Source organism: Macaca thibetana, chromosome 8 (assembly GCF_024542745.1).
Source record: "Macaca thibetana thibetana isolate TM-01 chromosome 8, ASM2454274v1, whole genome shotgun sequence".
NCBI classification, from domain to species: domain Eukaryota; kingdom Metazoa; phylum Chordata; class Mammalia; order Primates; family Cercopithecidae; genus Macaca; species Macaca thibetana.
Genome location: NC_065585.1, coordinates 50,747,739 through 50,774,194, shown reverse-complemented (window position 1 = coordinate 50,774,194; position 26,456 = coordinate 50,747,739). Strand labels below are relative to the sequence as shown.

Below are 26,456 nucleotides of genomic sequence, written 5' to 3'. Positions count from 1 at the left end.
AGGGAAATAAGTCCAAATAAAAAGTTTAGTGACTGAGATTAAGCATGAACAAAAGGTATATAAATAAGAGGAAAAAACAAGTATTTGGTGAACCATACTAACAAGTCATGAACTTGTATTTATACCCTAAGATTTGTATTCAAGTACATATAATGGGTCCTTGTTAATAAGCATATATATATATTAAATGAATATTCATAAAGCACTTAGAAGAGTCCCTGGCACGCAATGAGTATTACACAGCTGCTATTAATTTAAAATAAAATAAGTAAGAGTAAATGATGTGATGGTTAATTTTATGTCAACCTAGCTAGACTATGGTGTCCAGTTGTTTGGTCAAACACTAGTCTAGAGGTTGCCATGCAGGTATTTGTGGATGTGGTTAACATTTACACTAAGTTGTCTTTAAGTAAAGCAGATTACCCTCTATAATGTGAGTAGCCCTCATTCAACCAGCTGAAAGTAATAAAAGCAAAGACTGAGGTTCCCAAAAGAAGGAATTCCTCAAAACTGCAACATGGAAATTCTGCCTGAGTTTCCAGCCTGCTGGCTTACCCTACAGATTTTCAATTTGCCAGCCCCTACAGTTCCTTTAGCCAATTTCTTAAAACAAATAAATTCCTAAGTATATAGATAGATATAGAGATATAGATATAGATATATATAGAGAGATCTCATATTGTTTCTGTTTCTCTGAAGAACTCTGACTAATACAAACGGAAAGTGAAAACAGGCCTGCTGTAGAAGTCACTGGAACTCTTTGTTGACAACCAGCAGGTGGGATAAAGGACCCACTAGAACCTTGCTCAGTGCACCGTCACTTCCCGTCCCAACCCTACTTTCATGGCCCTGAGGAACAACCTCTACAGAACCTCAAAAGTTCAGTCACCCTCCTTCCCTTGCTGCCGTTTTAGAGCAGAAGATGAAAGGGACCACGATGGTCACAGTTCATCCCAGAACTAGCAGTAAATGCTTACAGGTATGGGGTTTCTTTTGGGGGTGATGAAAATGTTCTGGAATAAGACAGTGGTGTTGGCTAAACAACACTGTGAATGTACTAAATTCTACTGAATTGTTCACTTTAAAATAATCAATTTTAGGGTTTTCTGCGGTGGCTGGAGAGGTGGTCGGGGAAGTAGGAACCTCCTGCCAGGCTCATGGCGGCTTCTTTTCGCTCCGCGGCGGGAAGCGCCTTCCCCACAGAACATCAATGCAAGCTTGAATAAGAAAAACAAATTCTTCCTCCTAAGCCATGGCATATCAGTTATACAGAAATACCACTTTGAGAAACAGTCTTCAGGAGAGCCTAGATGAGCTCATACAGTCTCAACAGATCACTCCCCAACTTGCCCTTCAAGTTCTACTTCAGTTTGATAAGGCTATAAATTCTGCATTGGCTCAGAGGGTCAGGAACAGAGTCAATTTCAGGGGCTCTCTAAATACATACAGATTCTGCGATAATGTGTGGACTTTTGTATTGAATGATGTTGAATTCAGAGATGACAGAACTTACTAAAGTGGATAAAGTGAAAATTGTAGCCTGTGATGGTAAAAATACTGGCTCCAATACTACAGAATGAATAGAAAAAATATGGCTTTTTTATGCCATCTTCTGTTATTCATTGCTTTTGAAGAGAAGCATAGAAGAGACTTTTTATTTATTCTAGAACTGCAGAAATGACTACACTGTGCTATACCAGAGAATTCCAGTAGAAAGAAACTTGTAACTCTGTAGCCTCTTACATTACCTTTATTATACAGCATGAAAAAAATAACTTTTTTTAATGACAAAAGTTGTTGCCTTCCTAAGAACCTTCTTTAATAAATTCATTTTAAAACTCTGAAAAAAAATAATCAATTTTATGCTACATAAACTTCACTTCAATAAATTTTTAATTATTATTTATAATATGTGAATTTTACCTCAATTTTAAAAAACTGCAAGATAAAAAAATTTTTTAAAAAAGGGAAATATCTCCACCTTCTTCCTCCTGGAAATGAGTTTGCTTGTAGAAAACACAAGCTCTCAAGGCAGGGTGCAGTGATTCTTGCCTGTAATCCCAGCATTCTAGGACACCAAGGTGGCTGGACTGCTTGAGGCTAGGAGTTCAAGACCAGCCCTGGAAACATAGCGAGAGCCTATCTCTACAAAAAGTAAAATAAAATTAGTCAGGCATGGTGGCACATGCCTATAGTCCCAGCTACTAGGTAGACTAAGGTAGGAAGTCACCTTGAGCCCAGAAGTTTGAGGCTGCAGTGAGCTATGATAGTGCCACTGAACTCCAGCTGGGGCAACAGAGCAAGATCCTATCTCAAAAACAGCAACAACAAGAAAACAAAAAACACAAGCTTCTTCTGTGCCTCCAAACCCTGAAGCTTACCTGGGAAGCATTTCCTCGTGGGTAGGACAGAGCTCAGTATTAACAACCCACTTGGGTAACAGATGTAAAGTCAAGTCAATCAAGTAAGCTATTATAAAAAATGAAAGGGATATTTTGACCTCCATGTATACTTTTTGTTTCCCACCTTAACAAAGTATGAAAGCTGAAAGAATCCCAGAGCTGATAGCTCCCACTAATGGTGGTTTTCCACACACATTCAGTCTTGTCTCACATGACCACATGTATCCTTGGTACGGAGAGACTGAGATATTTGGAAGCCTAGCCTGGACTCGTAAGACTTCCACTCTGCTTTTGCAATCCTTGCTTTCTCGTTGCTTGGTGTGTATGCTTTCTTAAAGATGAGTAAACCTAAAGCTGGATGCAGCCCACAGTGTCTTGTGACCTTGTGTTTTTGTCTTGTGAGTTGTCGGTTTGAGCAATCTGAGCAGAAAGGGTAGTCAATCAAATCAACTGCTTCAATGTTAAAATACCATGTCTATTGTTCTGTGAAAGGATAAACATAAGATTCACATCTCATGAAATTCACACACTTTAATCCAAAACCCAATTCTTTAATTAATTCACTTGAAAAGAGAACATGATATGAAACACTCACATTAGTTCATTTTTTTCTTGCATTTACAATCTGTCTCAGGAACCTGGCATGGTGAAATCACAGAAAAGGCAGGACAGTGCACTGGAAAGAGCTTCAGATTTTGAGGTAAAAGAGAGGCTGGTGTTCAAATTTCAGCTCTGTCACTGAATGATCTTGAATAATTATTTAATCTCTGTAAGCCTTAAATCTGTAAAACAGAGATAATAGAGTATTTGCTCTGTTCAACTCTCAGCATTGTTGTGAGGAGCAAACCACTTAACTTTAAAGAGATAAATAAATGTAGGTTATCACATGTTTCAAGCACCTGATTTTCACACGTTCATTTTGGTCTGTTTCAGAAAACCTTTGATCCTATCTTATCTCATTTATTTATATTAGTCCATAATGGCTATACTACATACATAATAAACAGAGGTTTATAAATACTAAACTTTTACTTAGCACCATTATATTTATGTAAGAGATGGAAGCATTAGATTGACATTCCTATAGGTTTTCTTTAAACAAATGTAGCAGTTGTAATTTTGTTCCACTCAGATGCTAAACAGCAGTATACATCTGTATTGGTCAGAATTGTCCAGAGAAACAGAACCAATAGAAGATAAATAGAAAGAGATATATAGATATATATAGAGAGAGTTATTCTGGGAATCAACTCACATAATTATAGAAGGCAGGAAGTCCCAAAAATCTGCTGTCTCAGCCTGAGTCTGAAGGCCTGAAAAGGGGGTAAGGGGTTGCTATGGTCTGAATGTTTGTGTCATTCCCAAATTCATATGTTGAAACCACATTACCAATGTGATATTAGGAGGTGGGGTCCTGGGGAGGTGATCAGGTCATGAGGGCAGAGTCTCATGAACAGAATTAATCCTTTATAAAAGAGGCCCAAGAGAGACTCCTTGTCCCTTCCACCATGTGAGGTCACAGCTACACGGTGCTATCTATGAAACAGAGAGCAGGCCCTCACCAGACACTGGCTCTGCTGGTGCCTTGTTCGTGGACACCCCACCCTTCAGAACTGTAAGAAACAAATTTCTGTTGTTTATGAGCTATCCAGTTTATGGTATTTTGCTGTAGCACCTCAAATGAACAAAGACATGGGTGATAGTTTAAGTCCCAGTCTGAGTCCAAAGGCCCGAGAACTAGGAGCTATGATGTCAGAGGATAGGAGAAGATGGATGTTCCAGCTCAAACAGAAAGTGCTTTTACCCTCCCTGCCTTTTCATTCTATTCAGATCCTCAAAAGATTGGATGATACAAACATCGCTGGTAAAGCAAATCTCTTCTAGAGGTAAAGGCTAATCTCTCCTGGAAACACTCTCGCAGACACATCCAGAAATACTCAGGAAGGATTTTGACTCCCAATTTCAAATTCTAACTTCATCTATAATTACTACATAAACTATGCATACCCCCAGAGATGAAATTTTTAATAATAAAACAGGGAATGGGTACAGTGGCTCACACCTGTAATCCCAATATTTTGGGAGACAGAGGCAGGAAGACTGCTTGAGGCCAGGAGTTTGAAACCAATCTGGACAACATAGCATAATCCTATCTCTACTTCAAAAGAAAAAAAAAGGAATACGTGAAAATAAATATGTTGCAGGTACAAAGGATTTATTTTTTATTTGTTTATTTATTTTTCAGACAGAGTCTTGCTCTGTAGCCCAGGCCGGAGTGCAGTGGCATGATCTCGGCTCACTGCAACCTCTGCCTCCTGGGTCAAGCAATTCTCCTGCCTCAGCCTCCCAAGTTGCTGGGACTACAGGCACATACCACCATGTCCAGCTTATTTTTGTATTCTTAGTAGAGATGGGGTTTCACCATGTTGGCCAGGATGGTCTTGATCTCTTGACCTTGTGATCTGCCCACCTTGGCCTCCCAAAGTGCTGGGATTACAGGTGTGAGCTACCATGCCCGGCCGGAATTTTTATGCTGTAGATATCTATGATGTTATATTTTTTTTAACTACTCAAAAAAAAGTCTTCAGTATTTTGTTTACATTTCCTCAAAAAACAAAAATAAAGGAATTCTTAATTTTGGTCTGCTTTGGAATTTTATTACCTTCTTACTCAAAAAAATAATTTTTTAATAAATCTTAAAAAAATTGTAAAGATTAAATTACACCAAACACTTCAGGTTTTCAAGTAAGTGTAACAAACTCCAACAAACTATTGTCTGTCAAGGCACTTTTTTTTTCTTTTTTTTACAATTTTTACATCATAAAAGCTATATTCTGAATTAGTAATGGTTTTGTGAACAACAGAATATCTTAGGGATAGAAGTTTGTAATGGTTTGAAACAAAGATCACAGGTTAGCTATAGAAAAGTGCCATAGGAAACTAGTCTAAACCAAAAACATTTATATCATACAAGGTAAGACAAAATAATATCCCTTTCTACCAAGTCATGTTGAAGCCTTCCTTGAATACCAAAATAGCATATCTACAAATCCCTCTAGGATACAATATATTAATTTGGGAACAAGTCAGAAAAACAAAGCCATATGCTAATTATACATGTTGTTTGCTGTGAGTCACAGTCAAAATTTTAATCTTGCCAACATAATATTAAGACACAGTTGCTCAGGCAATGTGACTGTAGGCCATAATTGAGCCACTCAAATGAAATGCCAGCCAGATTTTTTTCACTTGCTCCTTTGTCATACACCATTTTAAATGGATGGATAGACTGTCTAGAAGTTTAATTCTGCAGATCAGAGCTGCTCATGTTTAAATTCACCTTTAGTAATTCAATCCTAATGAGAATGTGATTGAAATGTATTTACATTGTCGTTTAGAGCCAGAACATTATGACATAAAGCTGTGTGAAAGGTGTATTTGTGTAATTAGAAATGAATTATGTATGTGACTTACATTATTACCCATTGCAGTGACAGCTTCTGTCAGCTCATGCAGCAGATTGACAGATCGCAGAAGCAAAAAGGGAAGTCTGGATGCTGTCAGATGCAAGAAAAAACTGCTGGCTCTGCTTTCTTCAGTGTTGAGCAGTTGGCCTGAATAAATACCTTGAAACTGAGATCTATGAGCAAGGAACATGATCATGGTGGTTAAAGAAGTAAAAGAGGTAAAGTACCTCATTCATTCATTCAATTACTAATTAGCTATTCTATGCCAGGTCCCATACAAGGTCCTGAAAATATTAGGATAAGATTAAATCCCCATCCTCAAAGGATTCCACCGAGAGAGAGAGGGAGAGCGTGCGAGCGCATGAGTGTATGGACTGGGAGCATAGAGAAAGGGAAAAAGGGAAAATTCTTATGAACAGCACCTCTCACAGAAAAGTTGCTTTATATGTGCAAACCAGGTGTTAAGGTCCTTTAACATGTGGATAAAATGAGTCTAAACCCCCACAAATCCCTGGCTTGTCGAAGTCCAAAGTCTTCCTCAATTCCCAGAGGGCTGTCTTCTATACTTCTCAGCCTCTGAGATCCCATGCCACATATGCTACCTTTATTCCATGTGACATGGGTTCTCCCATGAAATTCAGCCTCTTCTGAAATTTCTACTGCAAAATCACTCTCATGCAGGATACTGGAAGATTTCAGAGTAAGGCAGAGAGATGGATGGAAGGTTACTTCCCACATTACTTGGCAAACAACTTTATGGAGAACAACAGCTATCTACTATAAAAATAGGGCCCAGCACCCTTACCTAAGGAGCTGAAATGGTCCTTTGACAGATTTGTCTTCAATTGAGATAAGGGTGCTGGGTCTTTCTACCCAGCATCCACCAGTCACCAAATGTCAGCCAACCAGGTGAGGAGCATAATCTTGGGTGAGGCAGATCCTCTCAGCTGAGGGCTATTCTTGGGGAAGATTTTGGTTATAGGTGGTCCACAGGTGATGCTTCTTCTGGCAGCTGGGGAAACACGCTCCTTGGTTCTGAAAGGGGCAATCTGGGCAGCACACCCTTGCATCCACCACAGTTAAGACAGGCAGCAGTTGCAGAGTGGCTCGAACTATGTGAATTAAATAAATAAATAAATAAATAAATAGGCCGGGCGCGGTGGCTCAAGCCTGTAATCCCAGCACTTTGGGAGGCCGAGACGGGTGGATCACGAGGTCAGGAGATCGAGACCATCCTGGCTAACACGGTGAAACCCCATCTCTACTAAGAAATACAAAAAACAAGCCGGGTGAGGTGGCGGGCGCCTGTAGTCCCAGCTACTCGGGAGGCTGAGGCCGGAGAATGGCGTGAACCCAGGAGGCGGAGCTTGCAGTGAGCTGAGATCCGGCCACTGCACTCCAGCCTGGGCTACAGAGCGAGACACCGTCTCAAAAAAAAAAAAATAATAAAATAAATAAATAAATAAAGTTTTAAAAAAAAAAAAAGATAAGCAGAATTACCTGTCCTTTATCAATGTTTTTTAAGTACTTTATGCCTGAAAAGAATATGATGCAAGATAGATATTGAAAGTTTAGTTCAGTCCAGCAACATAGTGAAACCCTCTCTCTTAAAAAAAAAAAAAAAAAAAAAAAAAGTTATATGTAAAGCCTATACATGAATTCTACACATGGGGCCAAGAAACACCATTTTTACTTATTATTAGTTGGCTACTTCCTCACTGACAAATTTGGTCCCAAACTGCCTGTTCATGAATCCTAGATGTACAGCTAGCTACCCAGGTATGGCACTACAAATTAAAATAATTCATCCTTGATTATACATAATTGAGTATTTCACACCTCAACACAGGTATAACCCATTTTATTGTGGTTCCCAGGATTTTTTTAAATTGAAGGTTTCTGACAACCCTGCATCAAGCAAATGAGTGACACTTTTCCCCAAAACGTGCTCATTTCATGTCTTTGTCACATTTTAGTAATTCTTGCAATATTTCAAATTTTGACATTATTATTATATCTGTTAGGGTTATCTGTGATCAGTGATCTCTGATATTACTGTTGTAATTGTTTTGATGCACCATAACTTATGCCCATGTAAGATAGCAATCTTAATCAAGAAATGTTGTGTGTGTTCTGACTGCTCCACCAACTGTTGGTTACCCCATCTCTCTCCCTCTCCTTGGGCCTCCCTATTCCCTGAGACATAACGATATTGAAATTCAGCTAATTAATAATCCTGAAATGGCCACTAAGTGTGCAAGTGAAAGGAAAGGTGATATATTTTTCACCTTAAGTCAAAAGCTACACAGAATTAAGCTTAGTGAGGAAAGCATGTTGAAAGCCAAGACAGGCTAGAAGCTAGGACTCTTGCATCAGTTAGCCAAGTTCTGAATGCAAAGAAAAAGCTCTTAAAGGAAATTGCAAGTGAACACACAAATGATAAGTGAAGCAGCTTTATTGCTGATATGGAGAAAGTGTTAATGGCCTGGAAAGAGGTTCAAACCAGCCACAATATTCCCAAAGCCTAATCCAGAGCAAGGACCTAAATCTCTTCAGTTCCATGAAGGCTGAGAGAGGTGAGGAAGCTGCAGAAGAGTTTGAAGCTAGTGTAATATTTAAGGAAAGAAGCTGTCTCCACATCATGTAAGTGTAAGGTGAACAGCAAGTGCTGATGGATAAGCTGCAGCAAGTTATCCAGAAGTTATCCATCAGTGATCTAGCTAAGATCATTGATGAAGGTGGCTACACTAAACAACAGATTTTCAATGTAGAAGAAACAGCCTGCTATTGAAAGATGATGCCAGCTAGGACTTTCATAGCTGGAGAACATAAGTCAATGTCTGACATCAAAGCTTTAAAGGACAGGCTGACTCTGTTTGGGACTAAAGCAGCTAGTAACTTTAAGCTGAAGCCACCTTCCAAAAATCCCAGGGCTCTTAAGAATTATGCTAAATCTACTCTCCCTCTACTCTAGAAATGAAACAACAAAGCCTGGGTGACAGCACATCTGTTTAAAGTCTGGGTTACTAAATATTTTAAGCCCACAGTTGCAACCTACTGCTCAGAATGAAATATTTCTTTTAAAATATTACTATTCATTGGCAAGGCACCTGGTAATCCAATGGCGCTAATGGAGATGTACAAGGAGATCAATGTTGTTTTCATGCCTGTGAACACACCATCCATTTTGCAGTACATGGGTTAAGCAGTAATTTCAACTTTCAAGTCATATTATGTAAGGATTGCATTGTGTAAAGCTAGCTATGACCATATAGACAGTGATTCCTCTGATGGATCTGAGCAAAATCAACGGAAAACCTTCTGGAAAAGAAACACCATTTGCAATTCATGGTAGGATATCAATATAACAACATTAACAGGAGTTTGGAAGAACTTAATTCCAATCCTCATAACTGACTTTGAGGAGTTCAAGATTGCAGTGGAGGAAGTAACTGAAGATGTGGTGGAATCAGGAAGAGAACTAGAATTAAAAGTGGAGTCTGAAGATTTGACTGAATTGCTATAATCTCATGACCAAACTTGAGCAGATGAGGAGTTACTTCTTATAGGGGAGCAAAGAAAGTAGTTTCTTCAGATGGAATCTACTCCTGGTGAAGGTGCTGTGAACATTGTTGAAACTACCACAAAGGATTTAGAATATTCATAAACTTAGTTTATAAAGCAGTGGCAGGTTTCAAGAGGACTGGCTCCAATTTTGAAAGTTTTTACTGTGGGAAAAATACTATCAAATAGCATCGCATGCTACAGAGAAAGCTTTTGTGAAAGGAAGAGTCAATTGATGTGGCAAACGTTGCTGTCTTGTTTTCAGAAATTGTCACAGCCGCCCCAGCCTTCAGCAACCTTCACCAGGTTCCTGATCAGTCAGCAGTCATTGACATCAGTGTAAGACCCTCTACCAGAAAAAAGATATCAGGCCGGGCATGGTGGCTCATGCCTGTAATCCCAGCACTTTGGGAGGCCAAAGCAGGTGGATCACCTGAAGTCAGGAGTCCAAGACCAGCCTAACCAACAGGGTGAAATCCTGTCTCCACTAAAAATACAAAAATTAGCTGGGCATGGTGGCGGATGTCTGTAATCCCATCTACTTGGGAGGCTGAGGCAGGAAGAATTGCTTGAACCCAGGAGGCAGAGGTTGCAGTGAGCCAAGATCGTGCCACTGCACTCCAGCCTGGGTGACAGAGCAAGACTCCGTCTCAAAAAACAAAAAAAAAGACATCAACTCACTAAAGTCTCAGATGACCGTTAGCATTTTCTAGCAAATTATTTTTAAATTAAGGAAAATACATCATTTTTCAGACATGATACTGTTGCACACTTAGTAGACTACAGCATAAACATAACTTTCATATGCACTGGAAAACCAAAAAAATGTGTTACTCGCTTTATTGTGATATTCATTTTATTGCAGTGGTCTGTAGCCAAACCTGCAATATCTCCAGGGTATACCTGTATTTTCCATCTAAAGGAAATTTTCCTAAATGGAAACAAAAGCTAATTACAGAAGCCCCACTTGGAAATTAAATTAGTAACTCCTTTCTCTTTGCAAGCTTCAGTCTTCTAAAGCTTGCTTTGTACATTAAACCCCTTTTTTTTTTCTTTTAAGATGGGGTCTCACTCTGTCACCCGATGGATATTGGATCATATCCAATCATAGTTTACTGCAAACTCAAACTCCTAGGCTCAAGCAATCCTCCTGCCTCAGCCTCCCAAGTAGCTGGAACTACAGGCATGTGCCACCATACCTGGCTAAGTTTATTTTTTAGAGACAGAGCCTCACTATGTTGCTCAGGCTAGTCTCAAACTATTGGTCCCAAGCAATCCTCCTGCCTCTACCTACTAAGTAACTAGGATTACAAACTGGAGCCACTGTGCACAGCTAAAAAACACTCTTTTCAATGTCAAAAATTACTCCAGATAACCCTTAAATGATGGTATTTGAACGTTTATGCAGTGCATAAGCAATATTTGGTGGACATGGCTTTATAAACTGCCTAAGTCTGAGGTCCCAAACTAGGAACTAGTGCTCTAAAGTGTTCCCAAACCCTTCATCTCCTGCACTAACCTACTGACTTTTCTTGCTCAAACTGCCCTGCAGCAACTATTACATCCAACATCTTTAGCATTTGCAATCCTAGCCTCTCATTCTCTTCCTCCTTTGAGCTACATTTTAAACTTACCAAGTTTTTCAGTTGTTTCAAACATCTAATATTTCTAATCAGATTAGTTTTCCCAAAGACAGAGACTAAGTATTTTTACCTTTTTATATTCCTCATAACAATTTCTCAGTAAATACTTAATGAAAGCATATTAATCAAGGAATTATTAACAATTATACAATGATAAAAGCACATCTTTAATTTTTCATTTAAACGTTTAATATTTACAAAAACTTAAACCACTCAATTTTGACTGTTGTATCAAAAGTAATATATTTTGCAACACATATTGTAATTTAAATAATTCTATTAATTTTCAAATAGTACATTTAATTACCATACTAATTTTCAAAAGAAGAGCAATGGAATGTCATGAAGTAATCTTTCATTATGTGCCAGTAGCTTGAGTGGTTATATTCTGAAAAATGAATGACACATTTTCTGTTATTCTTTCAAGAAAAGGATCTGTAATTTTTAAATGATCTCCAGAAAAATGTTTCCATTGCTTCAGCTGGGACATAGAAAGAGGTTTCAGGGAGTTAGATTTCTGGTGATGTGGACCAAGTTGACAATCTCTAGAGACAATGAATTTTTCCAACGAATCACCTGCAATAAGTAAAACAATGAGAAAATCCTTAGGCAAGCCAATATCCTACTAAATACAATACTTTTTTGTTTCATGATACTTCGTTTATGTGATTTATTACATTTGATCACCATGGTTCAAGTTAAGACAAATTCATTCATTCTTTTTACAAACATTTATAAATTATTTACTATGTACTGAGTTAAACAGTAAAGGTAAAATGATGAAGAAACACAGGCATGGTCTCTGACTTAAAGGACCTTACAGTCTAGTGGGAGAGATATATATTAAATAAATAATCATCCAAAAAAATGTATTACAAGTTCAAAATCCCTTGCCTAAAACCTGTGGGGCCAGATATGTTTCCAAATTCAGAATATAATTCGAACAATCTGGGTCAGCATTCCATAATGAAACTCATCAACATTCTGTAGCAAGTCACAGTCTTACAAAATGAGTTAAATAAAAACTATCGATAAACTCACATCAATTTAGGTAAGGTTTTGCCACAAATAATTTTGTCACAAATTTATGAAGAAAAAAAAAATCTTTTGAGCTTTCTAGATTTCAGAATTGAAGATAAGGGACTGTGGAGCTGAATTACAAACAGAGGTAAGGGTATGAAGGAAAGATACAGGGAACTACCTTACATATGACAAGAGAAGTTGACTTGGTCTGGAAGGTAAGTGAAGGGCACCCTGAGGAAATGTTCTATTAAGATCTGAAAGATGAGGAGGAAAGAACTAGATGGAGAAGAAAGATAAAGCATTCCACGATAAGCACATTAAAAAGCTATGAAAAGGAAGGGGCACTGGCATAATCAAGCAATTGATAGGAGCCTATGCAATTAGAGCCTATAGAGTAAAAGCAAAGAATAATGCAAGAGAAGTTAAGTAATGCAAGGTGATGCAAATATTCAAGGGCTGGATTATGCAAAACATGAATGGCAGAGGCCAGCCGTTATTCACCAAATCCATTTCTCTTTCCTCCAGGGCACTTAGTCACCTTTCCCAGCCTCCCTTACAGTTAGAAACTGCCACTGTGTCTGGCCTATGGAATGCAGCTATGTCACTTCCAGATCTGAACTATAAATATACTTCAAACTGAACAATTTTCTACTTTATCTCCTCTCTCATTGCTGGCTGGCAGATGCAGGGGAACCCAGCAGAGGACTCTAAGGTCCAAAGGGATGGAAGAGCTCCAAGTGGAAGAACCCTGGATCACAAAATTACTTTATGAAAGGCTGTCCACTAAATGCCCACAATGACCTGTTACACAAATGAGAAACATATTTCTATTGTGTTAGACCATTGTGCTTTTTTAGTTTGTTACAGCATTTAGACTGCCCTAACTTAGTATCTATCCTAAGAGCAACAGGAAGCTATTGGAGGTTTTATTTTTTTAACCTTTTAATTATGGGAAATTTCAAATAAATATAATATATATATAGCATGTATCATTTCACTAATAAACATTTCATTCTACATTTCTAAAAGATAAACACTTCTTTGAAATTTTATCACACCTAAAAGAAAAGCCTCAAGTCATTCCTTAATATCATCAAATCCTTGTCAGTATTCATAATCATTGAGGTTTTAAGAAAAGAGACGACAAGATTGCTTCATAAATTAGAAGATAATAGAATAACACCTGCAAAGTACTGACCAAAAAAACCTCTGGCTAACTAAGAGCCAGTATTAGGCCCTTGTTAAAAATAAAAAATGAAAAGACAGTAGAAATAAATAAAAATACCTTAATAATTATAAATGTAAACTAAATATTCTCACTAAAACAAAATATCAGACTGGACAAAAAATAAAATCCAGCTTTATGCTGTTGACAATAGATACCTAAAATATAAGAACATAGACAGATTTAAGGTAAACAGATGGGAAAAAATAGACCAGACAAATCCCAACGATAAGAAAGCTAGTTTCATATGTTAAGACAAAATGAAACAAAAGGCATTAGGATAAGGCAATCACTACATAACAATAAAATAGAGAAACCATAATGAAAAACAAATTTCACAAGGAAGATATAAAATATATGAAGCAGAAAATTATAAAAATAACAATAGTTTTGTCTAATCCACCATCATAGTTTCATATTTTAATATATTTATTTGAATAATAGATATACCTAACAAAAAATTAGGTTGTTAATGTTTTAAATGGGCAAACAATATAAAGAGATGGTTCACATAAAGGAAGTATGGTTCTTAAACTTAGGAAAAGCTCAGCTTCATTCATAATAAGAGAATAGCATATTAAAACTATACCAATATATTATTTTCTTACTATCAGATTGGCAAAAATATAAGCATTTGATAATCCACTAACCTGGCAAGGCTATGGGAAAATAGACATTCTAGTGTATTTCTGGGGGTGTGTAAATTGACACAACATCCAACAAAGGGCATTTTGGCAGTATCTATCAAAATTACAAATGTACATATTCTCTGACTCAGCAATACTAAAAATTTACCTTATAGGTATACTTGAAGATATTCAAAATGATACATGAATAAAATACACACCTATGGGAAATTACCTAATTGTACATCTGTGGATGATATGGTTTGGCTCTGTGTCCCCACCCAAATCTCATCTTGTAGCTCCCATAACTCCCACGTGTTGTGGGAGGGACCCAGTGGGAGATGATTGAATCATGGGGGCAGGTCTTTCCTGTGCTGTTCTTGTGATAATGAATGGGTCTCATAAGATCTGAAGGTTTTAAAAATGGGAGTTGCCCTGCACAAGATCTCTTTTTGCCTGCCACCATCCATGTAAGATGTGACTTGCTCCTCCTTGCCTTCTGCCATGATTGTGAGGCCTCCCCAGCTATGTGGAACTGTGAGTCCAATTAAACCTCTTTTTTTTTGTAAACTGCCCAGTCTCAGTCATGTCTTTATCAGCAGTGTGAAAACAGACTAATATAGTGGGGGACAGATAAATTATGATATATCTATACACTGGAAGATTATATAGCTGAGGAAAAAAAAGAATGAGGAAACTCTGTAGCAATACGGAAAGATCTCAAGATACACTATTGAGTGAAAAAAGGTGCAGAAATATACGTATAACATGCTATAATTTATTGGGAGGAAAACTGGGCAAGAATATATATGTAGAGTGGCTTATATATGCATACATATATATCTGGAAGGATACACAAAAAAACTAATAGTGGTGGTTTCTTTTGATGTAGAAGGCTAAAAATTAGGGAGATAAGGGTAGAGCGGTAGGAAGAGTTTTCACCATGTACATTTTATATTTTTAAATAATTGAGTCATGTAAATGTATTACCAATTCAAAAGTTAAATTAGTCATTTTTGAAATCTATAAAAGAAAAAATGGATTATATAAAAAAATCTGGCTAATATGACAGAATTCTGCACTAGGCAATTGAGAGGATATACATGATTTCCCTGCACAAAAGAAATATTTACAAAAAATGACCACATACTAGACCATACCCCAAGTCTCTATAATTACCAAAGAATCCGTATCATGGATTCTATTTCTGACTACAGAGCATTAGGAAGGATTTGGTAACAAAAACTAAAATACATTTTAAAGCATACTTTTAAATAACTCATAAGTCAAAGAAGAAATCATAATGAAAAAACAAAATATTTAGAAATGAATAATGAAAGACTGTATATCAAAATTACGGGCAGCTTAGAGAAAAATGTATAGTCTTAAATATCCACTTCTTTGAAGAGAAGACTGAAAAATCATTAAGCTAAGTATTAACCTTAATTATTAGAAAAAGAACATTAGAGTAAATACAAGGAAAAAGGAAAAGAGAAATTATTAAAACAGGAAAAAATTTAATAGGGAGGATAAAGTGTTAATACTTTTAATTACCAAAATGGTTATGAAGAAAGAGAAAATCTGAAAACATTTCTCTGAAGTTTAAATTCTACCCACTAAAAAATAAAAATATATACATATTTTAGCTACTATAAATATTGTATATTGTTATAATTATATATTGTGCATGATTATATTTATTATATTTAGTTATTAGTTATATATTTATATATAAATATGACACATAACTAATAAATATAATCATATATAATTTATATGACAAATAACTAATAAACTAATAAGCTTCTATTGTACCTAAAGAGAAACATTTATATAAAGAAACATTTACATAAAAAAGAAACATCTATATAAAATATATTTTATGTTTACATAAAATCTAAATTCTTCCATCTTAGTCTTATATAGTCTAACTTCTTCAACCTATCTTAATATAATTTATCAAGTAACTTTCAACTACTAGACATTGATTGCTCAAGTCCTACTCCTGATTTAGTTTCTTTTTGAATGGTGTCTATTCTGGAGGGTAAATTTTCAGCTTTACTTAAGCAGCACTAGCAGTTACATGAAGTACTGAGAAGTACGGTGGCCCATGCTTCTGAGTGCCTCAGAAAATATGACCCCATTATGAATAAATTCTGTACAACATAAACAACAAGATTATTCTGTCAACTGTATTTTTTTTGTGGAAGAGAAATAGGGATTAAAACCATTTTTCTGGCTGGAAGCGGTGGCTCACACCTGTAATCCCAGCACTTTGAGAGGCTGAGGTGGGCAGATTGCTGGAGCCCAGGAGTTCGAGACTAGTGTGAGCAACATGAAGAAATCTTGTCTCTACAAAAAATACAAAAATTAGCCACGTGTGGTGGTGTACACTTGTAGTCCCAGCTACTCAGGAGACTGAAGCTGGAAGATTGCTTGAACCCAGGAGGCGGACGTTGCAGTGAGCCATGATTGCGCCACTGTACTCCAGCCTGGGTGACAGAGCAACAGAGCCAGACCTTGTCTCGAAAAAAAAAAAAAATTCTAACTCCAAAGCCATTACATCAGGATTTGAAAGATTTTCCTAAATAAGTTCAATTTTTCACAAGTGAGTCATAAATAAAAAGCTAAAATTGAGAGACTAAGGTTCTACTGAATATTTTCACAAATATCTCTATCTGGCAGCTGCCCTATGAGCTGAGAAAAAAATAAAACTAACATATGCAAATGGTAAATATTATAAAGTTATTCTTTAAATATTTTCAACTGCTAATGAGAAATAAATTAACTTTACTACATAGTTACAGAATTAAAATATAACTAACCTGTATGAACTTCTCCTGTACACTCACAGTCAAGCAGGTCATGAGTAACACAATCTGAACTTTCATGTAATGTGAACAAATTTTTAAGTTCTTCTACTGAAAACTGAATATGTTCAGATGTCTTGGTGAGGTCGACAACTGCCCCACAAAGACCTTGCTTACTGATCTGCCTTTGATAGATCTTTTCTTCTATTGTACCTAAAGAGAAAACATTCATCAGATTTCCTTCAGATCTTTATGTTCATTGTTTTTGTTGGGTAAAACGTTTATTAACATACTAGTTAACAAAATAACAATATATTCCTGACACTGAAGCACAGGCTAACAAAAAATAATTTTAATTATTCAAAGGGTATACATTTTTTGTCACACTGAAGGGTTGTTACCTGTGGTGAGGAGTCTGTAAATATGTACAGGATATTTCTGACCGTCTCTCCATACTCTAGACATTGCCTATAGAAAATAAGTGAGAATTCTGAGAGTACAGTAGAAACTGATGGCCCTTTCCACATAAGCAATTTGCAGAAATATGTTTTAAATAAGGAATTCTGTATTTTACATATAGCTTCAAAAAACATCCCAGGTGTGCCAAGTATGCCCTACTTCATAGCTTTTTCTTAGCAGAAAGAAAGGGATGAGTGAACACTTACTATGATACTGTAAAATAACTACAGGGGTATCATGCAACAGTGAGAGAATATATCTTCATCAATGGGACAGTGAGTATGGACAGCAAGAATGGAAAGAACCAAGTGTAGCATGGGCTTGGTGGTTCATTCTCAGTCCAAATAGCTAAAGATTTGCCCCTGAAAAGTACCTAGGATACAAGTAATCAGCTAAGGCTCTAGGTGGATTCCTGTGGTTTAAAGATTTATCAATGATACTGTGCAATAAAGTGTTGATGTTCAAACTCTGCACATTTCAAATAAAAATCTGGCCTTCAACCAACTTCTAAGAGATCATCTCTAGGCCTTTGGAATGTCCTGTCTGATATGAGTGTCTGTTTACCGGAAGCCTTGGGCCACACTAGATAGTTTATGCTAGCAATGTGATATGGTGGGGCCTTAGGCCATGTAGTTCGATTTCTGGAGGCTAAAGACTGATTAACTAAGGTCAGTCATGCAGGTGTTCCATGTCTACAGGACTAATCCCAAACAAAATTCTGGACACCAAGACTTGGGTGAACTTCCCTGGTTGACAATATTCTATATGCACTGACACTCACCCATGCTGACAGAATTAAGTGTTGTCCATAAAACTCCACTGGGAGAAAACAACTGGAAGCTTGTGCCTGGTCTCTCTTGGACTCTGCCCTGGACTCAGTATCTTTTCCTTACCGATTTGAGTATCGCTTACTATAACGTAACATAACTGTGAGTATAGCTGCTTTTCTCAGTTGAGTCCTTCTAGTGAATCATTAAACCTGAGGGTTGTCTTGGGATCCCCTAATGCACATATCGACTGAGGTGCAAACCTACAGGTAGAAAACTCAAGGTACAAAAAGATGGACTGTACTCTAAAGAAAACCAAAGGCTTCTCAAATATTTTCCTAAATACGTCACTTTTATACCCTCACTGTAGCCTGCATAAACACTAATCATAGCATCCATAACATTTATTGTCTTCACCTGATGGTCATGAACATCCTAAAGGCCCAACTCTGCAGTAAACTAGAACCTGGAGGCATACAGGTTTAGGTCTGAATCCTGGCTCTGCATCTTACAAGCTGTGGGATCTAGAATAAGCTTCCATATCTTCATCTGTAAAATGGGACTACTAATATCCATCCTTGTAGGCTTGTTAGGAAGATTAAATAGATGGAAAGCACTTAGCAGAGTGCCTCATACAAAATAAGGGCTCTTTATATAGTGGTTATTATATATCATCATCATCTTTGTATCCTCAATAGGCATTGTATCCTCAGGCATTCAATAATATCTATTTAATGCATAAATATTCCTACCTGAATATCAGTGGCTGGATTCCAATCAATGTCATAGAGAATTAAGTGAGATCCTCCAATAAGGTTAAGTCCTACACCACCAGCTTTTGAACTTAACAAAAAAATAAAAACAGAAGAGTGTTGACTATTAAAGCCATCAACAATCTGCTGCCTTTGAGAGATTGGTGTTTGTCCATCAAGTCTTGTATAAGCATATCCATGACGCTTACATACTTCTTGTAAAATATTCAAGGTTTGTGTATAGTTGGATACCAACACCACCCTGTCAATCAAAAAGAAAAATTCTTTAGATAAATTTAAAGGCAGCATTAGATTTTCTTAGTTGAAAGAAAATACCACAATATTATCACTGACATTGAGAGAACATGCAACAATGACCTAGTACAATTAAAACACAGGTACTCCTGCATATTCCATTTAAAGTCAATATCTAAACTTCCAGTTTTAAGATAGTGTGGCAAAGACCTTTCTGCCTTCTTCATCTCTCTGAGGTTCACTCTAAAAACTGCAAGAGAATGAGTAAAATACAAAAATGAACAGAAACTAACTCTGAAGATATTTGAAAACAAAAAGCATAATGAAGCAGTCACCTGCTTAGGAGTATACAGGTGATGCCTACATGCCCAAAGAGGGAGATTCCAATAAGAAACAAATGAAAGTTCATTTGCACCACAGAATCTTGCCAAGGTACCTTAGAAGGAAGGAGTTTAGACTGAACTATTAAAACATTGGTACACAGAACCCAGGCCCTGCTCCTATGTGATCAGTTGACTTTTCTTTCTCAAATAAAGTATTTATTATCTGGAGAAAATAGACCAAAGAAACTTAGACCAGGGAACTGACTGTAGAAGGCAGGAGAGCCAATGTAGTGGCTTATGCCCGTAGCCCCTGCTGCTCAGGAGGCTAAAACAGGAAGATCACTTGAATCCAAGAGTTTCAGTCCAGCCTGGACAATAGAGCAAGACCCTGTCTTTAACAACAACAACAACAACAACAACAAAATGTGTTAATGAAAGACTAGATACTGAATAAGATCCCTCTACCCTTTTCCTGTCAACTCTCAGAATACCAACGCCAGGCACCCCACATGCCAGTCCAAGGAAGACATTACTAAAGGATTCATCTATGGAAATACTTAAATGATTCCACAGAAAAGATCCACAGATAGGGAGTCCCCAAATTAAAAAGCCAGCTTGCTGCCTGATTACCCAATGATGGTTATTAGTCAACGAGCCCTGCCTATCCACACAGTGTTCAATTAATGTTTTACTGCTTCACTGTTAACTGTAGACACCAAGGAACATCAGCTATTTGAAGTGAGCTTCAACATGAAAAGGAAAAATCAAAATAAACAAGACACCTGAATTAAACAGAACAATGAAAAAAACAGAAGATAACTCTCTGAAAATAATTAATGTCCTCAAACAAGAGCTATCTATCGTTCAATGGAAGAGGATGCAATTTTTCAAAAGGAACAATCAAGAATTAGAAAAATATCTTAGAAATGTAAAATGATAGACAAAATAAAGTTTTAACCCGAGAGCTTTAAGATAATAATATGAGAGTTTGCCAGGAAATACATTAAGAAGAAAAAGTGATGACCAGTAGGAGAGAAAAAAAGAATTAGAGAATCAACTCATGAGGTTCAATATCTGACTGACAGGAATTCCAAAGAAAACACGAAATTCTTTTAAGAGAGAGAAAGGATACTTCCCAGACATGGAGCCTTCAGATAAAAAGGACCTACTAAAAAGTTCCCAGCTCAATTAATAAAATGAAGACTCATATTAAGGCATATCAAGATTATAACTCAAAGTATGAAGAATGAATAAAAGTTGCTCAATGTTTGATGAAGAAAAATAGGTCATATGTAAAAGAATCGAAATTTGAAAATCATCAGAATTCTCAAAAGCAACTCTAAAAACTAGAAGACAACATGTAAAGCAATGTCTTCAAAATTCTAAGGGAATACTATTTTGATCTAGAAGTTTATGACAAGGGAAGTTGTCAGTCAAGTGCTAGGGTAGAATAAAGACAGTTTCAGATGTGCAAGAAGTCAAAAAGATTAATCTTCCATCTTTCTTTCTTTTTTTTTTTTTTTTTGAGACGGAGTCTCGCTCTGTCACCCAGGCTGGAGTGCAGTGGCCGGATCTCAGCTCACTGCAAGCTCCGCCTCCCGGGTTTACGCCATTCTCCTGCCTCAGCCTCCCGAGTACCTGGGACTACAGGCGCCCGCTAGTTTTTTGTATTTTTAGTAGAGACGGGGTTTCACCGTGTTAGCCAGGATGGTCTCGATCTCCTGACCTCGTGATCCGCCCGCCTGGGCCTCCCAAAGTGCTGGGATTACAGGCTTGAGCCACCGCGCCCGGCCCATCTTTCTTTCTTAGGAAACTACTGTGAGATGTGCTCCAGCAAAATGTGAAATTCAGAAAATAGAAAACCAACACAGAAGAGGAAAAAAGTGAATTTATAAGTTAATATGATTTGGCTCTGTGTCTCCACCCAAATCTCATCTTGAATTATAATCTCCGTAATCCCCATGAGTTCAGCGAGGGACCAGGTGGGAGGTGACTAAATCATGGGGGCAGTTTCCCCCATGCTGTTCTCGTGATAGCGAGTGAGTTCTCACCAGAGCTGATGGTTTTATAAGGCAGTTTTCCCTGCTCTTGCTAGCTCTCTCTTTCCTGCCAGTCTGTGACGAAGGTCTTTGCTTTCTCTTTGCCTTCTGCCATGATTATTAAGTTTCGTGAGGCCTCCCCAGCCATATGGAACTGTGAGTCAATTAAACCTCTTTCCTTTATAAATTACCCAGTCTCAGGTATTTCTTTATAGCAGTGTGAAAACGGACTAATGCATAGGTGATGGCTTTTTAAAAGTCCCAGGATGCCGGGCGTGGTGGCTCACGCCTGTAATCCCAGCACTTTGGGAGGCTGAGGTGGGTGGATCACCTGAGGTCAGGAGTTTGAGACCAGCCTGGGCAACATGGTGAAACCCCATCTCTACTAAAAATAAAAAAAATTAGCCAGGTGTGGTGGCATCTGCCTGTAATCCCAACTACTCGGGAGGCCGAAGCACGAGAATCACTTGAACCCAGGAAGCAGAGGTTGGAGTAAGCCGAGATCACGCCACTGCACTCCAAGGTCAGGAGACCATCCTGGCTAACATGGTGAAATCCTGTCTCAACTAAAAATACAAAAAATTAGCCGGGTGTGGTGGCGGGTGCCTGTAGTCCCAGCTACTCAGGAGGCTGAGGCAGGAGAATGGCATGAACCCGAAGGCGGAGCTTGCAGTGAGCTGACATTGCGCCACTGCACTACAGCCTGGGCAACAGAGCAAGACTCCATCTCAAATAAATAAATAAGTCCAGGATGACAGCTGTGTAGCAATATTAGAGATCAGTTCAAATTGTAGCAGGAAGACAGAGGACTCACAGAGGAAAGACAAAGAAAATACAGAGGCACCTAGAGACCACAGTGGTACCCTGTTATCTGCAGATCTGCTTTCCACTGTTTCAGTTACCTGCAGTCAACCTTGGTTCAAAAATATTACACACAGTAAGGTATTTTGAGAGAAAGAGAGAATGCACATTCACATAACTTTCACTGCAGTATACTGTTATGATTGTTCTATTTTATTATTATTGTTGTTAATCTCTTACTGTGCCTAATTTATAACTTTATCACTGGTATGTATGTACATGAAAAAACAATCCATATAGGGCTTGGTAGTATCTGTGGTTTCAGGTATGCCTTCCGGGTCTTGGAATGTATTCCCGAGGATAAGATGGGGATTCCCAAGGATAAGATGGCCAAAAAGCACATTAAAAGACGCTCAATATCACTAATCATTAGAGAAATGCAAATCAAAACAACAATGATATACCACCTCCCACCCACTAGGATGACTATTATCAAAAAAATAGAAAGTAGCAAAGATGGTAAGGAGATAGAGAAATTTGAACCCTGTGCACTGTTAGTGGAAATGAAAATGGTGCAGTCCACTATGAAAAACAGTATGGCAGTACTTCCAAATATTAAAAATAGAATTACCATATGACCCAACAATTCCACTTCTGGATTTATACCTAAAAGAATTTAAAATGGGGTTTTGAAAAGTTATTTGTACACCCATGTTCACAGCAACATTATTCACAACAGCCAAAAAGTGGAAGCAACCCAAGTGTTCATCAATAGATGAATGGATAAACAAAACGTGGTATATACACACAATGGGACATTGTTTAGCCTTAAAAAGGAAATTCTGACACATGCTACAACATGGATACACCTGGAGGACATTATATTAAGTGAAATTGGTCAGTAACATAAAGAAAAAAAAACTATATGAATCCACTTACATGAGGTATCTAGAACAGTCAGAGTCAGAGAGTAGAAGCATAGTTCAAGTGTTAAGGGAGGGGAAAGTAAGGAGTTGGTATTTAACAGATACAGCATTTCAGTTTTGTTTGCAAGATGCAAAGAGTTCTGAACATTGGTTGCACCAGAATGTGAATGTACTTAACACTACAAGAATTATACATACAAAAATGGTTAAGATGGTAAGTCTGTGTTATGTCTCTTTTACCACAATTTTTTTTAAAGAAAGGGCCATCTCTTCAGATAATGTGAAGCAACAGAACAAAGATCCAGCCTATGCCACTTATGAAAGTGTAGCTTCTCCTCCAATGAAACATGGTAGGATTTAAGTTTCTTAGGGACCCACAAGGAGTCAAAATGACCATCACACCTATAATCCCAACACTTTGGGAGGCCGAGGTAGGCAGATTGCTTGAGCTCAGGAGTTAAGAGACCAGCCTGGGCAACATGGTGACCCCATCTCTACAAAAATACAAAAATTAGCAGGGAGTGATAGCACATTCCTGTAATCCCAGCTATTTGGGAAGCGGAGGTGGGAGGATCGCTTGGGCCTGGGAGGTCAAGGCTGCAGTGGGCCGAGATCGCACCACTGCACTCCAGCCTGTGCCCCAGAGTGAGACCCTGTCTCAAGATAAAGAGAAAATACCACCCCAACTTCAATCCCCGAATATTATTTTTATTTTTCTTAATCATTATATTTTTCTTTATTCCTTTCTTCCTTCTTGCCACAAGAGGGAACTTTCCCCTATGACATCTTCAAAGATACATTTTCACACCTATATTCAAACTGTATCTCTTCTCATTTCCTCTAAAACTCTTTTCACTCATTATCCTTTGTCCAATAACAACCAACTATCCCGCCCACCCTTCAGAGAAGAGAAAAAAAAAATCCAGTTAAAAAAATAATAATAAGATAATAAAAAGATATAAATAGAAGCTGAAGTGAAAGTTTGCACTCTTAAACTGGGTCACAATCTGCATATATACATCTCACATGTCCTTTTGCACATATCAAATATTATCTAATAAAACATGTGAGAAGAGCTCCATTAGAGGTAGATACAGCATGCTATGAGAGTACAGAGGAGGGGAATCTAAATCTGAGACAGGAGAAAGCATGTGAGCTGAGTCTTGTTGTTGTTGGTGTTGTTGTTGTTGTTATTGTTTTGTAGAAAAGGGGTCTCACTCTGTCACCCAGGCTGGCCTCCAATGCCTGGCCTCGAGCAATCCTCCCACGTTAGCCTCCCAAAGTGCTGGGATTATAGGTATAAGCAATCGCACTTGGTCTGTTGAGCTGAGTCTTAAGAAGGAGAAAAAGTTGGCCAGAAGAATGAGAAGCAGAGGTAAGCTAGACACAGAAACCTGCAACATGTAAGAGCACAGCAGAAGTGGGCAAACTCACAGGTTCTGCAGGGGGTTTGGTATGACTGGACCACATGGTACGTGTGAAGGAGTGATGAGAGATGAGGCTGGAAAAGGAGGCATTAACCATATCATGAAGAGTCTTGCCTAATGTGGTAAAGAATTTAGAAATTTCTGGAAGACAAGTAGGAGTCTTCAAATGATCTTTTAAGAAAAGGAGTGACATGTTTATATTTATATTTTAGAAATACAATTCAGGGCAATGTTGAGTATGTCAGGGGGCTGAGAGTAACAGGAAGTAGCTTATAAGAGACTATCGTAACCCAAATCAGTAATTTTAAGAATCAAAACAAAAATCTTGGTACCAGAAAAATGAGGATGGATTCTTTAAATTAAAAAATAAAATCAACAGAATTTAGTGACTGACATTGTGGGATAAATGAAGAAGAAAAGTGAGTTTATAATAATTTCCAGGGTTTTTGTTTGCATTATGGTACCAAGGAATAATGGGACAAGATCAGGCTTGCAATAATGATGGTTTTGTCACATGGTTTGGACATGGGAAGTGTGAAGTACTATAGGACATCAAGATAGATTTAGATGTCCATTCAACACTTAAAAATAAAGATGTAGAAATTAGAAGAGAGGACTGAAGTGATATAAATTTCCTTCAATATTATATGCATTTGGTATACAAGAAGATATAAAATATATAGTCATTCTAAAAAAAATACACACACACACACACACACACACAGGACCACATGGGATAGTCGTGTGTATGTGTGTGTGCAATAGTTGAAAGTACAGGGAGTAGAGCACTCAGGAAATAGGTTAAGAGTGAGAAAGTTAAAGAGAAAATCCTAAGGTGTATCAATATTTAAGAAACAGTAAAAGAAGAAAGGATTCTGAAGAAAATTGAGAAACAAGCATTACATATCGGAAAATATCACTAGGTTTTTAAACTACATATGTTTAGTTTTTCTTAAAACTTATAGACACATTGTTAATTACAAGTTTACGAAATACTAGAAGCTAACCATATTCCCAAAGAAGAAAACAACTTATTTTTTATGTTTTCTTATTTTAAAAGGGAAGTAGGAAGTAAAGACATAGTGCAAACTAAAACTCTATGAGCACTTATAAGTTTGTTAAATTGATCTTACTTTTCAGTAGGTCGAAGTTCGTGGATAACCGCTAAGAGTTTGGACAGCACCTGTAGTTTTCCTGACTCCTTTTCAGTAAACAGGAGAGGGTTATAGTCAGCAGGAAACACACTTAGCAAGCCTTTGTATAGACTCTTTTCTTCATTTTTATCACAAGTTGAGCATTCTTTTTCCTATTCAAAATGACGATTATTAATGCTGGCTCATGTTTGTTTTTTTAATTAGGAGGGGAAAACGCTAAAATTATAGAGGGAAAAAGGTGAAGATTAACAGCTATCTGAAAAGTCCAAGAAACTATTAGGAAATCTTTATAGGTCATGATTTGATCATTTTTGAAAAAAGTAACATGCATTCTACTGAGTTAGTTACAGAGCAGTTCTAACGCAATCTCATGATACCTGCTACCTTCACCCTGCAAGTGTAGTATTAATATTTCCCACATGTAACTACAGGAAGTAGGAGCAGACGAAGAAAGGAGAGGGAAATAAAGGGCAAATGGTGATACAAAATCCATTCTCTCCAAACGCTAACATTTTGCATCTTTGATAAATCTTTTTCTCTTTTCCTCTTTTCCTCTCTCTCCTTCCCTCCTTATTAGTATTCTCTCCTGAATCGTGGGCTTCATACAACACCTTTATATCCAAAAACAAGCATGATTGTTTACTTAACCTTACCAGTTTCTTCTGTAAGAAGGAAGAAGTTCACCAATTAACAGAGAAATTTATTCTTACTTATAACAATACTTTTTGTTTATTTCACCAGTAGTTGTAGAATAAATTTATTCCAAGGTGATTATCAGCACCTCTGAAATTCC

At 37.4% G+C, this 26,456-nt stretch overlaps 1 protein-coding gene, 1 long non-coding RNA gene and 1 pseudogene across 4 annotated transcripts in view; 1 reads left to right on the top strand and 2 right to left on the bottom strand.

The window, feature by feature from the left end:
* The first annotated feature begins 1,105 nt into the window (after positions 1-1,105).
* Positions 1,106-1,851, top strand: LOC126960847 (transcription initiation factor IIA subunit 2-like; annotated as a pseudogene). The gene has a single exon (XR_007728120.1). The product of XR_007728120.1 is annotated as a transcription initiation factor IIA subunit 2-like (transcript).
* A 4,150-nt stretch (positions 1,852-6,001) lies between these two features.
* Positions 6,002-7,281, bottom strand: LOC126960864 (uncharacterized). The gene is made up of 3 exons (XR_007728128.1): positions 6,761-7,281; positions 6,675-6,728; positions 6,002-6,042 (listed from the first exon to the last, which is right to left on the bottom strand). It is a non-coding gene; the product is annotated as an uncharacterized LOC126960864 (long non-coding RNA).
* A 3,941-nt stretch (positions 7,282-11,222) lies between these two features.
* The window catches only part of RAD54B (RAD54 homolog B), a 99,415-nt gene continuing 84,181 nt past the window's right edge, over positions 11,223-26,456 (bottom strand). Inside the window, exons 11-15 of one of the 2 annotated variants that reach the window (XM_050800489.1) lie at positions 25,643-25,815; positions 18,739-19,000; positions 17,162-17,228; positions 16,776-16,973; positions 11,223-11,652 (exon numbers count right to left, since the gene is read on the bottom strand). In XM_050800489.1, the coding sequence (XP_050656446.1) occupies positions 11,435-11,652; positions 16,776-16,973; positions 17,162-17,228; positions 18,739-19,000; positions 25,643-25,815 (918 nt within the window). In that variant the 3' untranslated portion in view covers positions 11,223-11,434. Of the gene's footprint in view, positions 11,653-16,775; positions 16,974-17,161; positions 17,229-18,738; positions 19,001-25,642; positions 25,816-26,456 lie in introns of those variants that run through there. The other variant, XM_050800490.1, reaches the window with a different exon arrangement.